Below are 16,076 nucleotides of genomic sequence, written 5' to 3' on the forward strand. Positions count from 1 at the left end.
CAGGAGCACCACCAAAAAGCTTTGTAAGGGGTTGCCAGAGTGGGTAACATTAATATCCTTGAGATGGCACACCTACACCAAAGGTCATATGTTAATAACCTAGTCTATTTTGTCCAATAAATGTCAGTGAACGTTTTAGGTGTTTTGAAGATTGCGTCTTTTTAATGCCACGCTTCCTAAAAGGGGATTTTTAACTAACCTGGCAGCGGTGAATGAACAAAGCTCCCGGATGTTCTCCCTAATAATGCGTTCAAGGTCTACTGAAAATCCCAGACACTGGCAATGGCCACCCTTAGAATTACTTTGTCAGAAGAAAGAACAAGATTTATTTATTTATTTATTTATTTATTTATTTATTTATTTATTTATTTATTTATTAATTAATTAATTAATTAATCTGTCCATTTTCTATGCACTTTTCTCCCTAGTGGGGTCGCGAGTATTTATTTATTTATGTATCTAGTTAGTTAGTTAGTTAGTTAGTTAGTTAGTTAGTTAGTTAGTTAGTTGGTTGGTTGGTTAGTTGTAAACTGCCCTGCGGGTGTAACTACTATTGATTAAAATGCAAAAAATAGGCATTTAAAACACAAAATAGGAGGGTTGCAATGTGATATTTTTAAAGGGTGGAATTAAACACATTTACACATCTTTCTATCCATTTCATGTGTGAATTTTTGCTTTAATATGATTCAATTTTGCATTCACTAAGAAAAATTATTACCACTAATACTGTTTTAAATATAACCTATATTTTTCATTTTCAGCAATAGAAATAATCACAAAGAATATAATATAATATAATATAATATAATATAATATAATATAATATAATATAATATAATATAATATAATATAATATAATATAATATAATATAATAAAGAACAGCAGACATCGTTTTCTGTTGGAAGAAGCTCTATTATTCCACGGCCTTGAACGCAGCAACAGAGCTTCCTGACGGAAAGCTGTGATTGGCTGAGAGCACCGAGGCTCCGCCCTATCAGCCGTCCAGTCCCGGAAGAGGGAAGAGATTCTGCAAAGAGATGGAGAAAGTCTGTTGACAGCTGAACTGTCTCAAACCCAGTAACCAGACTTACTATTTCCGCTTTTTCTGAATCTATCCAGATTCGTTTTCAGACATTTAATCATTTGAAGCACTCTGGAGGTTCTTCCGGGAAAGATTTTATACCAAAAACGAGGAGATTTCTTGTGTTTTGGCAGCAGTTTAACTTGTGTCTCCTACTGGAATGGAACATGGCAACGACTGAGACGCAGCTGATGTTGAGCGTCGGATTAATTGGTAAGTTTTTTATTGATCGGGTCATTTCCTTCTGTCGTTGAAGTGCATAGTAAGTTAAGTTGGTGCTTCAGGACTTTAGGGAGATCACATGACACCAGTATGACCCAGATATGCTTCATCAGCAGGACCAGGCGCTACGGATCCTGCAGATTGGAGCTCAATGGCGAAACATTCAATAACTCAGACTTCACCATGATCCATTCTTTATTTACAGTGAATCTTCTCAAATTTCTCACTTAACTTCAAGTTGTTTTATTAAGATTTATTTGACAGAAAGCAGCTCACGATTGTGTATTTTTATTTATTTATTTGTCTATTTATTTAAAAATTATTGAGGAGTTGAAGAAAAAATATGATTCTTTATTAATTAAAATTTTATACAAATAAAATTTTGAAAAGTCTGACATGCAAGCCCCTTTTTTCCAAATATCCCAAAAGAAAACACAAGCCAACCACTTTCAGGAGCCACACTGACCAAGGAGCACACCAGACAGGCTACGGTTAGATTTACATGCTAACCTGACCACTGTAAAACACGGCAGTGGCAGCATCATTCTGAGAGGATACATTCAGCATGGTCTGGGTAGTTGGGGAAAAGGGTAACGAGAGAAAACTTGTTAGAGGCTGCACTTGAGAACTGCAGTGAAATGGTTTAGATCAAATGGCCTACTCAAAGTCCAGACCTAAATCTGAATGTGAAAAGGGGACAAAACTTTAAACTTGATTATCTTAGATGCTCCCCATTAAAACTGACTGAGCTTGAACTCTTTTGGTTAGAAGAACCAACAGAAATGTCTTGATCACATGTATCCCAGTTAAGGTCCGAGGGCCAAATCTGGCCTGCATTAGATTTTCATGTAGCCCTCTAGACTCCAGAAGGCCACATGAATAAGTTATTTTGTTAAATACACTGCTCAAAAAAATAAAGGGAACACTTAAACAACACAATATAACTCCAAGTAAATCAAACTTCTGTGAAATCAAACTGTCCACTTAGGAAGCAACACTGATTGACCCGACGAGGGTCCCTGTTGTCAATCAGTGTTGCTTCCTAAGTGGACAGTTTGATTTCACAGAAGTTTGATTTACTTGGAGTTATATTGTGTTAAGTGTTCCCTTTATTTTTTTGAGCAGTGTATTATTTTATATGTCAAATCAAAGCACTTTTTATCTACATCCTGTCAAATTACATCAATTCAACTGTTTAATTAGTAGTTTTATCAACACATTCTGCTACAAACGACTCGTAGAGGACATTTGTCATATTGATGAGGCCCAAAATGAAGCTAAGTTTGACACTCTGGGTGGAGATAACAGATCTGCAGCTGTAACAGCAGCAAAAGGTGTTTGGTGTAGATAATCCGCTCCTCACTGTTGGTCCAGAGTCGTTACTGAATCTTGTCTTCCATGTTTCCATCGTTAGAGAAAGACGTGAATGGAGACACGTTGTGGGTTTGGTGTTATCCCTCGGTCAGCGCTGAGCTGAGGCAGCTGCTTCTCAGGAAGTGCTGCCTGACGCAGGATGGACGGGATTTCCACACCTTCGTGTTCGGCCAGTTCAGCCGGACCTGGTACTACATCACAACGCTGGAGGTCCAGGAGCCGACGGCGCTGAACAAGGTGCTGACCCGGCTGTCTGTCTCTGGATCAGAACGCCTCTAACATAGGGCTGAATGATGCGGCTTCAAAACAAAATCAGATTGTTTCCAATTTAATCGCTAAAATAGAAATTCACTCTATGGAAACCCATTGATGGAAAAAAAATCCAGATTTTCCACAAATTTAATCTTCAAAAACCAAAATATTCAATGAATTGATCAAATAATTTATCACCCAGCCTAGTATAAATAATATTTCTGTGCTGATGTTTTGTCTTCTGCTTGTAGGTCACCCATTTTTCAATCGCTGTCACAGCAAAAGACTTCAACCCTGAGAAATACGCTGCTCTCAGTCGAGTACTCTGCAGGTAACGACGTTTATAAAGTTCATTTCCGCCGTTCCAACGCTGGGAGCTCGTTCTTATCAGTGCGGCTGGTTTGTTTTTCAGGATGTACGTCAAACACGGCAGTCCGGTGAAGATGATGGAGGCTTACATCACCGTCCTGACTAAAGGAGTCTGTCAGAATGATGAAAACGGCTCGTTTCTCATCAAGGATTATGACGTCCGAAAGGCGTACCTGGCAGGTTCAATCAAAGGTAGAACCGTCCACGAGTCACCTGTCATGGTTTTCCTTCACATTAGTTAACAAACTACCACATCAGAATTACCATTATTATTGATTTATTATTGATAAAAGTAGCAACAATCCTTTACTGGATTGGAAACCCTCAGCTTAACACAACATAGTTTTTTCATGCCAAATTCGATTTGTGATTTTATTTGATTTTTTGTAACTTTCTTTTCTAAAACTGAAATTAAAACTGAACAGAAAATGTTTTTTTTTAAAAAGAGGCTTTTATTTCTGTGAGTTCTACAATGGAGCATAAGGGCCAAGCTGCAATAAATGTTATTTAATTAGTACTAAATTGTTCCAGAAGTTATCGCGATAAATGATAATATTGTTCTTTTGAGACCATTTTCACAAATATAATGATGATAATGGAAAAATAAAGCATCATCAGACGGACCAAAATGAAAAGTTAAGTGGAAACTTTGGTATTTTAAGTGACAATAGTTCATATAAGAAACAAAAAATAACAAAATCAGGCAAAGAAACATTTTCCAAGTCAGTTTCTTTCAATAAAAAACTTAAACAAAAACTGCAGGTGTGTGTCTGTGTCTGGTCAATTTTTGGTTAAAACATGTTAGTTCTTCATTCAGTGGGTAGAAAATACAGAAATTAAGAAAGTAAGAGTAGAAATACTTCATGATGATGAATCACTTCAGTAAATTACTGAAGTGATTTACTGAAGTAAATTCAGTAATTTACTTCAGTAAAAGTAGTAAAAGTAGTAAAAGTTAAAAAAAGTAAGTAAAAGTAAAAGGTAAAAGTAAAAAGTACATCGCAGTAAAAATACAGTAAATTAAAAAAAAAAGTTACTCAAATGTACTTAAGTAAATGTAACTATTTACTACCAAACTTTGACTAAAGGCCTAAAGTCTCAGCATATTTGATGATTCTGATGAATTTGTTTCTTGTTTCTCAGTAGGTGACTGTATGATGTTTTATGGTGTTTTATGGTGTTTTATGATGTTTTATAACGTAAATCACTCTGAACTGAACCTGAACTTGTTTTTCCTCCCTCTTCTGCCTCAGATGTTGTGTCTCAGTTCGGCATGGAGACCATCATCCTGTACACGGCTCTGATGCTGAAGAAGAGGATCGTGGTCCATCATCCTCGGATCGAAGCGCTCCTGGAGTTCACCAGGTGAGACTCGGACGTTTCCTCTCGTTCTGTCTGTTGGGAATGATTCTGAGTCTCCGTCCTCTTTCTGAGCAGAGTGCTGCCGGCTCTGGCCTGGCACAGGAAGGACTGGTCCGTCCTGCATCCCTACGTTCACCTGACCGCAGCTGAGCTGGACGACCTGAAGAAATGCCCCGGTGAGGCCGCCTGCCGCTCTGACCAATTAAAGGGGCGGTGTCATGTAAAATCGACTTTTTTCAGCTTTACATCATGTTATAAATCTCTTTTTTACACATCAAAAACAAACCTGGATTGTTGCCTTGATTCTTTTATGCAGAAAACATTTAATCTCCATGGCAACCATTGAGCTGTGCTAAACCCCTGGGTGGACGTAGCTCCGCCTTTCAGGCACAGCTCCTCCCCCACTCAGCTCCTTCAGACTAGCCAGCAGCTATTTGCAAACACCTGAGCTCATTATAGGAGTTTCTTCTGAGTGAAACTCTGGTAAAAAAAAGGTTGTTAAAGGGTTAATAGAGAAGCCATGTTGGGATGACTTTCTGAAGGCGGAGTTTCAGAAAGAGCAGGAGCTTCTTAAAGAGATATAGACCTAATTTTAAAACATTTATTTTGAGTCATATTTGATATGAAGTATTTTTATAACAACTGTGTTTCAAAATGTTATAAAACAAAAATGTTTTATAACATTTTTGTGTTATAAAATGGCTCTATGTGGCAGGAAAACATGTAATTCTGCTCCTTTCTACGAAAACGTCTGTGATCGATGTTTCCATGTTTCTGTTTTCTGCTCAGGTTACGTCGCCGGGTTTGTGGACCCAGAAGTGAGCAACAGGTTGGAGCTTTTTGACGTGTTTGTGAGCCTCCCAGACAGCGTGATCACCGTGTCCCAGGGCGCCAAAGGTATGTTCACTGAACAAAACAAAATACATCTTTAATTAATAAGGATGTCAACAAAGAGAATATTTTCTTTAGTGGTTATGGAAATAATCTGTATTAACTTGGATAATGAACTGAAGCACAAATGTTTAATAGAAGAGGAATTTTATTTATTTTTATTCAAAACCATGCTGGCTGTTCAGAAAGTGCTGTATCCAAATATATTAGCGGAAAGTTTAGTGGAAGGAAAACGTGTAGTGGAAGAAACAAAGATGCACAGCAAGAATCAGAACTTCCAAGTCCAACACACTCAGGGACTGGTATAGTCAAAGTATCCAAAGTTCATTGAGTTAAACCAGACCTGAACCATCTTCTAAAGCAGAACCAGAACTGGGCCGGTTCTCAGTGGTACAGAGTAAAGTTATTATAATGAACAAAAACAAACTAAATAACCAAAACTGAAAACATTTTCATTAACTGAAAGAAATAAAAACGGTAATTTAAGGGGGGAAAACTACATCTAACTGGAACTACGTTGTGTGTTTATAAAACTAAAACATACTGAAACTATAGATGTATTATTCATTTTTGGGGTTATGAATCTATTATTGTTTCAAACTGATTTCCCTCCACACAAGCAGCGACTGTCGGCAAGGTTTGGCGCTCAGCAGCAAAAGTTTGGAGAAAACTCCAGAGTTTTGAAACTTTTTGGAAATTGTATCTTCTGTTGAGTATTTATTACTCTAAATATTTATTACTCTAAAAAGTCAAAATACTTTGACCTTTTTGAGTTCTGCCTCTAAAACTACAACTAATACAAATTCATCTAAAACTGAACAATATTTAATCAACGATAATAATAAAAATAAAAAAAGCCCTAGCTAATACCAACTTAGCAACTTTGTTATATTTAGCAATTTTATCTAGACAAGAAAAATTGGCATCGTCAGAATTGGCTTTTTAAAGTGCAGTTGGTGCACTTTTATAAATTGGACTAAAAATCTATTTTTTTATTGGTTTAGTTTTTCTGAAGAATTGAATTAAAGGTTTTCATTGATGCAGCGAATCTTAAGCTACAAATGTAACTCCTGTGTTTGGATTGACTGACTGAAATGTGGCGTCGCGCCTGCGTGTCGCCGCAGACGCCATGGCGATGGGGAAGTTGCACAAGGACGTGGCTCAAGTCATCGTCCAGTCTGCGGAGGACGCTGAGCGATCCGACAGTCAGGTCATCAAGGTGAGAACCGACACAGAGCCGCCTCCCTCTGCTCCTCCTCCCTGCCACTCTGAACACCAAACTTTAATCATCAGGACATTTCCATCAAGACAAAGGAAATCCTCACCAACCTGTTCGCGCTGGCCGACGCCTGCGAAGGCTCCAAGCTCACGCTGGAGGTTTTGAAGCAGCATCACTTCCCCCCGGCCACCGAGAACTTCCTGTTTCACCTGGCAGCTGCAGAGCAACTCTTACGGATATGAACTGGAGCTTGTGCCGCGTAATCTCGGACACTTCCTGTCTCCTCAAAGGCTTTTTTTTTTTCCCCCCCCTGCACTGAAATCTGAAGGTGAGGAACATGAGGAAGACTCCAGGTTGGTGATCATTAACGTTTTATTCAAAGTTTTAAATGCTGAATGCGATTAAAACCTGAACGGTTTTATTTCTTAATGGATCTGTAGGACGATTTACAGTAAGAATCTACAGAAATCGTAGACATAAATGTCATGTTATTATGGGATTTTAATATGCAACGTCATTGAATTTGCTATCGTTTTCTTTAAAATCATACATAAAGGCTCAAAGATATTAATATTCCATCAACAAGCCTCTGGTTTCATTCTAAATGGATATTTTGCAACTTTTCTTGAATTAATTGTCCTTTTAAATCCTTTTCCTTCACTTCAAAAAACACAAAATCTTACTAAATATTTTGTCTACAGATTAAATTAGACAAAACTAACTTAAAAGTAACTTTTCAGAAAGATATAGGAGCTTTTTTAAAGTAAATAATTCTTTAACATTGATGAAAAATCTCTAGTTCCACTGTCACGTTTTCTTTCACTTTTTTCACATTATAAATAAAACAGTAATTTTCCATCAATATTGAGGAATTATTTACTTAAAACAAGCTGATATATATATATATGTTTGTTTTATCGTATTTCAACTGTACTTGGTAAGGTTTTGTGTTTTTTGTAGTGAAGGAAAATAATTTAAAAGGATCATTTTTATGTTGCCACAGATTAATAATGAGCTTCTGTCAATCGTCATATCAAACCAGAAGTTAATAACTTTTGCTCTTATCAAGTTAAATAAACGTCGTCTGTAGTCTTTATAATCAGAAGAGTCATTTTACACTCAGTCCAGCTAAAAAAATGTTTTGGGCCGCAAATGTTACAGGATCTTTTGAAGAAAAAAAAAAGCTGCTTTGTGTTTGAAGAACCACAATTTTATTTTTATGTTTAAGTTTTTAAACAAAGATGCTAAATTTTTGCAATTAAATTGGTAGATATTGGTATTTGTGGAAAATCCTTTATTATTTCGTCTAAAGTTTATATATTTAAACCTAATATCTGTACATTGTGATGTTTGAAATCAGTTAGAAAGCCTTGTTTGGGCTGACGATGCTGAAATCACATATTTTCCAAACCAGTGAGAAAATGCCCTGCATCTCAGCCTGCATGTATGATTTTGACCCTTTGTGGACTAAAAACAAAATCCACAATTCAAACTTTCTCACCAGATTGTTTTATCGTCATCCAAAGAACTGTTTAAATAAATGAAGAAAAAGTAAAAGTGAATCTTAAATTTGAAGCTCTGTGCTGATAGCTGCAGTCAGATCATCAACACGTCATTTTAAATTTTATTTTTTAAAAGGAGTTTCTGTCTGTGCTTCTGATTACATTTCCTACATTCCAGCTTATTGTTCAAACGGAGATTCAGTGAAAATCATCCTCATGTGACGAGATGTTATTACAAAATTGAGTTAGTAAAAAGAACCGCCTGGTTTTTCCTTCTTAATCAGTTTAACGTTTAGTTTTTTTTACTAATGGGATCAGTGCTGTGGGTGATTTTTTTAACATGTTTTTTATAAAAGATCCACCAGGCAGAGATCAGAACCGGCTGATTTTTACCTCCGTCGTTTGGTCACACACTAAAATACACGAACATTAACTTCCCGTTCAGTGAAAACTGGGAATTCCCACCATTTATCGGTCTTTAAACGCATCAGCCGACAGCATGTACGGGCCAAAAGTTAAGATCCAAGATGGCTGAGACTTTGAAATTATCAAACTTTTTCTGTTAACTTGACATTTGTCCTGTAGATATCAAATAAATCCGTTAGGGGAAAAAAATCAATTACGATAAACTGGATGAAAAAGTTTACAAACCATTAAACTAAAACTGTATTAAAGCAACTGATAATATGAAACCTCGTAATCCTGGAAGAGTTCTCCAAATCTAACAGACATCTGGAAAATCTCGGGTCAAAACTGACCAGAATTTGGACATTTTTACTTTTCCAACACTGCATGATACTGCCACCACCACTGGCTGTTTTTGGTTGGTTTTAGCCAACATCAATAGTAGCTCTGGGAGGAAGTGGAGGAAGTTGATCTTTTCACAGATTATCTGTCTAGTGTTAAACTGCAGGGCCGGCCAAAGTCTTTTTGGGGCCTGAAGCAGATTTTTATTTGGGGGCCCCCCATACCAACATTTATCATTCCTAATCTACTGTATGTGTAACATACCTGCATTCATTAGCATCATTTGGAATTGGCTTACATCATACCAGTGCTATTATGGTTATTACAGGAGTAATAAACTAAAAAAAAGAAGTGATTTTTGAAATGCAGAGTGGTATTTAAGTGCACCATATTATTTCAACTATTTTACCGTAAAATCAGCTGATAAACACTAAATTTATAGTAAAAAGTTTGATATATTTCTCCAAAAGTAACAGCAGCCGTCAACAGGAAGAGATTAACAATTATTTATGTAACAATAGAGATGTTGTTTTTCCTTGCCGTTTAGTTTTTTAAACTAAATGACATTTGTTTTTTTATTATTCAGTGTTATTTTGTGTATATATTTATGTGTTGTCATGCTAGCTTGGTGCTCTTGGGGGCCCCCTAGAGGTTTGGGGGCTTTAAGCAGCTGCTTATCTGACATGGTGACATATTTAATTTGTAAAAACATTTTTATAAACGTTACATACTGCACTGTTGGTTTTACTGCTTCACATGACTTACTGTTCAGGTTATTAATGTTTCATTGTTGATTCTTTCTGCAAAATCAGATCTTTTTTTTTGCCTCATTCTCTTGAATAAGAAAGCAGATTTACATTTTAAAATCCATGTAACATCAAAGCAAATGTATTTTTATGATTTAATAAAATGTTTGGTAAAAAAAAGACACCTGATATAACGACTGAATAAAGTTAATATCAAAATGACTTGGTTTAATAAATTAAATTTAAGATGTTTCCAGAGGCTGCACAGTGGTGCAGTTGGTAGAGCTGTTGCCTTGCAGCAAGAAGGTTCTGGGTTTGATTCCCGGCCCCGGTCTTTCTGCATGGAGTCTCCATGTTCTCCCTGTGCATGGTGGGTTTTCTCCAGGTACTCCGGTTTCCTCCCACAGTCCAAAAACATGACTGTCAGGTTAATTGGCCTCTCTAAATTTTCCCTAGGTGTGTGTGTATGCATGGTTGTGTGTTGCCCTGTGACAGACTGGCGACCTGTCCAGGTGACCCCGCCTCTCGCCCAGAACGTTAGCTGGAGAGGCACCAGCAACCCTCCCGACCCCACTGAGGGACAAGGGTGAAAGAAAATGGATGGATGTTTCCAGAGGTTTTGCTCCTCACAGTCCTCTGTGGTAGAACAACGTTTGGCCCGACGCTCCGGCCTGCAGCTCCTCCTCCACGCTCTCCCGGTTTATCTGCGAAACGAAGCCGGAGTCAGTTTGGAAAACCTCAGAGCCGATGGGAAGCAGAAAACCCCGAACCTCACCGTTCCCGCCGGCGAGAAGAGGCTGAAGGAGACGGGGATCATCAATCCGAAGACGAGCGCCACGCTGATGTGGCGACACGGCGCCATCAGCAGAGAGTTCCTCTGGAAAAATCTACTCCTGCAAAAAGAAAACTGATTAAAACAGATTATATTCTTGTTCAAATGGGGTTGAAAATACTATCCAGTGGGATATTTCCACAGGATTTAAACTATCGGATTAATCAATTGAAATAATCAACAAATTTAGTAATTAATTAATTATTAACTGGAGTATACAGACTCAAAGGCTATTTGCTAGAAAAAAAATACAAATATACATTTAAATTTTGCATTTAAGATTAAAAACATTATCTGAAAATGTGTTCTACACATCAGTTTTAGCTTCAGATAAAATAATAAAAATACTTTTCAGCAACTTTTTCTATCTAATTATTGAGTTAATCCTGCACTGTTAATGTTTTTAGCTACAGATTCAACCTTTGCTACAAATGAAGTGTAAACTAAAGGAATTCTGCTGTTGGGTTTTAGACAATAAGATGTTTATTTTCTCTTATTTGTCTATTTGCATATTTTAAATGCACTACAAATATCTAATATTGCAAATAAGTCTTGAGTGATTACATGAAAAATCTCCTAATGTGCCATTTTTTTTTCTGTCAAAATGCTCGTCATGATCAATAGAATAATCTATTGATTACAAGTTGCAGCCCCAATTTCCACTGTAAAATTTCATAAACTTTTTTAAAGACCCCAAACAAAGAAACTGCTAGTTCTGCTTTGCCTTTCCTGTAATGTTTTGATGACATCACAAAAGGCACAAAAATTGAGATTCCAAAAATGAAAAAAATGCTGCAGCTGCACAGCAAAGTTTAAAATAACGTGGAAAGTTTTACAGTAAAACAGAGGAACTGAACCTGAGATGATGTTCTCCATTAGATAAACTATCTGAAGTGATTTTTTAGAAAAAGTTGGCCAGTAACTTCAAAGAAAAACTAATAATGATATAAAAATCAAACTCACCTTTGTAGGAATAAAACCAGCAGGTTAGGAACAACAGCAGTCGTCCCAAACAGCACAGCTCTCGACAGCGCAGTTTCCCACACGGCCTAATTAAAGTAAACTTTTAATTCTAAAAATGTCACAGTAAAATGTCATTTATTTTGCTGCTTTTTTAACCTTTGACCCTGCTGCTTTGGAGACACCAACAGGGTTTCCGTTACAATCGAACACTTGGATCCCCGTTTCCGTTTCCTGGTGTCTGACGGTGAGAACGTTGAAGAACGCCAGAGCAGCTGAGGGAGGCGAAGGAAAAGATCAGGAATCCACAGCAGGGAAGAGTCAGAAACTCAGAGAGAAAACTCAATAAATACACAGAGAAAACAACAAAAAATACAGAGAAACAAACAAAAGACCCACAAAACACAAAAAATACAGAAAACACAACAAGAGAGAAAACAAGAAACTCAGAGAAAACAACAAAAAATACAGAGAAACAAACAAAAGACCCACAAAACACAAAAAATACAGAAAACACAAAAACGTGGCCACACAATCTTCACAATACTTTGAACTTTTTGAATTCTGCATCTAAAAATTAAAAGTATGAAAAAATAAAACTGTCTAATAAAAAATAAAACAAAATAATATTTTATTAACTAAAAATTAGCAAACACTCTATAAAAACTAATAAAAACTTTAGACAAACAAAAAGTCAATGAAATAAAACAAAGTACAATGAAAAACCCAAAACTATTCTAACCCTGGTTGAGACGCAATATAATTTGCACATGTGAAAAACGTGCAGAAAACTTTTTACATGCGAGATTCTCCCATCTTATTTGTTCTTCACATTATTGTGAATTTTCATATTTACTCATCCGTTTTCAAAAAGTGGCGTCCCATGCGAGATGCGATTCTACACATTACAAATTGTGTAGAATCGCCTGAAGCCTAATTTGAGGACAGGAAGGTCACCTGACAGCGGGATGGGCAGAACGGACCTGCAGAGCGTCTGCAGCGGAGGGCTTCTTATGCGGAGTCTGTCGATAAAAATCTGAGGAAGAGCCTAAAATAATAAACACAGGACATCCAATCAGCGACTCCTCAAACTGTTCAGCTTTAGTGACGAACTCTGCAGTGAAAAGCCGCACACACCCCAGCACACGTCGTGTAGGAAACGGTTCCCACCATGAGCAGAAGCTGCGTTAGTGACGTCGTCTTCTCCTGGAGACAAAGAGACGGTGAAACCGAAAAATCTGCTACTTTTGAGTCATTTTACGGACTTTACCTTCTCTGTTGAAGAGTTTCTGTGGACGTAGCTGAACCCGGCGTTGTAACTCTGCAGCAAAAACTGAACAGCAACATGAATGACGTCAGTTCATCAGCATCAACAAACTGAAGAAATGCGAGGCGACGCGCGTCATTACCTGCCAGAACATCGCCGCTTTGACTCCGCTGTGAGGCAAAAGACTCGCAACGACCTGGAAACAGGAAGAGGTCGCTCTTTAGCAGCTGAGGGAAGGAATACTGGCTTCTTTAGGTTTATTTTAATGTGAAGAGAAAGAATATTCACCACAAAACAAGCATGTTGCACAAAACTATATGCAAAATGCAGAGTAAGAAATTAATTGTATAGATATAATTTGAAGAGTAGAAACTGTGACATGAGTAAAAATTAGATGTGTAAATATGTGAGTTTTCTTTTTAATTATTTTATTTTTTCTCTGACATCTTACTTGTTCAAAATAAATAAAGATTTCATTTCATAATTCTAATATCGATGCCAAGTCTGCATCGAGTTTCAGATTCCCTGTCGAAATTTGATCTTTTTATTGCAGTTCCTCGACTCTACTGTTAAAACATTCTTTTGTTTTAATTTGCTCTCAAATGATAACCCAGGGCTGCACAGTGGAGCAGTTGGTAGAGCTGTTGCCTTGCAGCAAGAAGGTTCTGGGTTCGATTCCCGGCCCTGGTCTTTCTGCATGTTCTCCCTGTGCATGTGTGGGTTTTCTCCAGGTACTCCGGTTTCCTCCCACAGTCCAAAAACATGACTGTCAGGTTAATTGGCCTCTCTAAATTGTCCCTAGGTGTGAGTGTGTGTGTGCATGGTTGTTTGTCATGTGTGTCTTTGCGTTGCCCTGCAACAGACTGGCGACCTGTCCAGGTGACCCCGCCTCTCGCCCGGTACGCCAGCTGGAGAGGCACCAGCAACCCTCCCGACCCCACTGAGGGACAAGGGTGTCAAGAAAATGGATGGATGGATGATAATCCAAAAATGTTTTTATTTTTCTACTGTTCACAAGGCATTTTGTGAACACCCATAAACTTTATCCAAATTCTACGCTAGGTTTCAACAAAAAATAATTCTAAGAAAAAACACAAAAACACCTAAACGGTAAAAAGTTTTATGTCATAAATAAACATAAATAATGTTGGAACTTGATTCACAAAAAACATTGTTGGTCTTTTCAAACTAACATTTTTATAAAATAATTATTTCACTCACCAAGATGTAAATCTGTTTTTAATGTTTTCTAACAAAGGAATGTCCTGGAGCGTTACTTTGTTAGCAAACACAGACTTCAGGTAATAAACACACTTACCAAAGGTCCTGATATTGGTAGATATGCTGGAAAGAAGGAGAAAAATTAAGGTCACAATTTTTTCAAACTGCACAGTTAACAAAATTTACTTCAAGTAACTAACTGGAGGTGTGAGGGTGGAGCAGTGAGACAGTGGTGAGGTGTACGGTAGAGAGCGAATGGGTTTAGAGCAGAAGTATAAATACATTAACTCTTTTATTACAGGTTAATTTATTGAAACGTCTCCACATTGTATGTCAATATAATTCTGGAACTGTTTCTAGTTCAGACTTGATTAAAATGTGTTTGGTTGAGTTGTTGCTTTTTTTTTTGGACAGTTGTTCCTTCTGGAATGATGAGTAACCGTGGCAACGAGATTTTTTTTTTTTCCAACCAGGAGAAGTTGATTAGCATCTTAAAAGCATATCATCCTTTCTTGACCAAGTAAAATAAGTCTATGGGATATAATGAACATGTTCATTACATTATTTTAACTTAAGCATTCTAAAAAAATGAGATTTTAGCTGTTTTAGGGTGTCTTTTCACTTTAAATCCAAATAAGTTGCGGCCACGCCCTCCCCAACTCAACTTTTACACTCGCATATGCAAATGGCTGCAAACAGATGAGCAATTATGCAACTATACATCTTTGAAAAGCAGAAGTGGAGCCTCCTGCACAACCAACAAAAGTGCATCAAGCAGTTTCTGGATGATAAATCAACAACAAAAGAGCCATTGTGCAGCACATACAGTGGTAACACCAGCTGACCAAATGTGCTGGAACCACTAAAACATTTTTTAGAAATAAAATAAAAACAAGTATAATAGATTCATTTCCCAACCATTATTGTTTGTTCTTTAAAACTTTTACAATATTTAAATATAACATCAGTTGGCATTAAATTGTTACAGCATGCCTAGTAAAACTGAAATGTGAATTTTGAATATTTTGAGACAAAAATGCTCGTTTTGATTTCATACCTGGAGGGCGGAAGAAAAGTGGAAGAACTGCACCAGAACCAGGGTGGGAAGAAGACTGTAAACACAAGATAGAATAAATATCATATGCAAAAAAATCATTTTAATAAAAGTTGAGCTTTGCATTAGAAAATATGTGAAATCTCATTAAACGTACAAGTGAGAGGTTCACTGCCGCTTCATCCTGTCAGAAATGCAGATATTAAAGGTTTGCTTTGTTTTAAATCACTTTACGTACTTAAAGCACTAAAACGCACTCTGACCTTTCCATCCAGCTTCTCTGTACTTCCAATAAGAGAATGGGCTTTCAGTATTTCAGCCTGAGGACAGCAGAGAGAGCAGATCATTACGACCAGGCCAACACCGGAGCAGAACTCCATGGTTACTGTTAAACCTCACATTAGAGGAGAGCAGCAGGGATGGATCCAGGAGACAAACCCACGTCCTCAACCTGCTGAGGAAAGACTGGAAAACGAAACGGGTTCAGTGCAACAACCATTAATGATCTGCGTGTTTAATCACTGCGGTTGAACTGTTACCTGGCCTTGGTTTTTCCACTGCAGCAGATTAGCATCCATAACGAACAAAAAAATAAAAGTTTACAGAAATTAAAGTAAAACAACCCACTGAAAAGTAATCCTAAAAGCATGCCTTTCTCATGCTGCTGAGGTCAAGATGTTTAAAACGAGACTTCCGTTTTAGTCACGTGATCAGCGTTGTGGGTTGGTACGTTCAAGACGCATTTAAAAAATAGGAAATAACAGAGATATGAAATGTTTTATTTTTAGATCACACACTCCAGTTCAATACATCAATAAGTTGTTAAATAATTAGGTAAAATTGATATAATTTAAATAAAACTGGAAAAATGCTACATCTATTAGTTAAATTAAGACATTCAAACATTTAAATAGTTTATTAGATGTATAATAAAACGAGAAAAAAATGGTAAATCCACATTTGTTTATTTCAT

General features: G+C 37.1%; 2 protein-coding genes across 2 annotated transcripts; one reads left to right on the plus strand and one right to left on the minus strand.

The window, feature by feature from the left end:
• The first annotated feature begins 994 nt into the window (after positions 1-994).
• Positions 995-9,991, plus strand: dennd10 (DENN domain containing 10). The gene is made up of 9 exons (XM_008430045.3): positions 995-1,298; positions 2,722-2,918; positions 3,185-3,264; positions 3,346-3,494; positions 4,556-4,667; positions 4,740-4,840; positions 5,454-5,561; positions 6,680-6,774; positions 6,849-9,991. Exons 1-9 carry the CDS (start codon positions 1,253-1,255, stop codon positions 7,014-7,016), a joined length of 1,056 nt encoding a protein of 351 aa, XP_008428267.1. The 5' UTR covers positions 995-1,252; the 3' UTR covers positions 7,017-9,991.
• sfxn4 (sideroflexin 4) lies at positions 7,081-15,821 on the minus strand. The gene is made up of 14 exons (XM_008430046.3): positions 15,643-15,821; positions 15,503-15,568; positions 15,367-15,423; positions 15,261-15,287; positions 15,107-15,161; positions 14,147-14,172; positions 12,971-13,024; positions 12,832-12,894; positions 12,699-12,767; positions 12,519-12,609; positions 11,721-11,836; positions 11,565-11,650; positions 10,545-10,662; positions 7,081-10,473 (listed from the first exon to the last, which is right to left on the minus strand). The coding sequence occupies exons 1-14, from the start codon at positions 15,679-15,681 to the stop codon at positions 10,396-10,398; spliced, it is 945 nt and encodes a 314-aa protein (XP_008428268.1). The 5' UTR covers positions 15,682-15,821; the 3' UTR covers positions 7,081-10,395.
• Positions 15,822-16,076: the final 255 nt, after the last annotated feature.

This window comes from Poecilia reticulata, chromosome 15, assembly GCF_904066995.2.
Source record: "Poecilia reticulata chromosome 15, P_reticulata-male-v2, whole genome shotgun sequence".
Lineage (NCBI taxonomy): Eukaryota > Metazoa > Chordata > Actinopteri > Cyprinodontiformes > Poeciliidae > Poecilia > Poecilia reticulata.

Coding starts and splice junctions, on each gene's coding strand:
- dennd10 (XM_008430045.3), top strand. CDS start 1,253: ATGGCAACGACTGAGACGCAGCTGATGTTGAGCGTCGGATTAATTG. Junction 3,495..4,555: donor CCTGGCAGGTTCAATCAAAG/GTAGAACCGTCC, acceptor CTTCTGCCTCAG/ATGTTGTGTCTCAGTTCGGC. Junction 4,841..5,453: donor CGACCTGAAGAAATGCCCCG/GTGAGGCCGCCT, acceptor TTTTCTGCTCAG/GTTACGTCGCCGGGTTTGTG.
- sfxn4 (XM_008430046.3), bottom strand. CDS start 15,681: ATGGATGCTAATCTGCTGCAGTGGAAAAACCAAGGCCAG. Junction 12,895..12,970: donor AAGCGGCGATGTTCTGGCAG/GTAATGACGCGC, acceptor GTTGCTGTTCAG/TTTTTGCTGCAGAGTTACAA. Junction 10,474..10,544: donor TCTTCTCGCCGGCGGGAACG/GTGAGGTTCGGG, acceptor TTCGTTTCGCAG/ATAAACCGGGAGAGCGTGGA.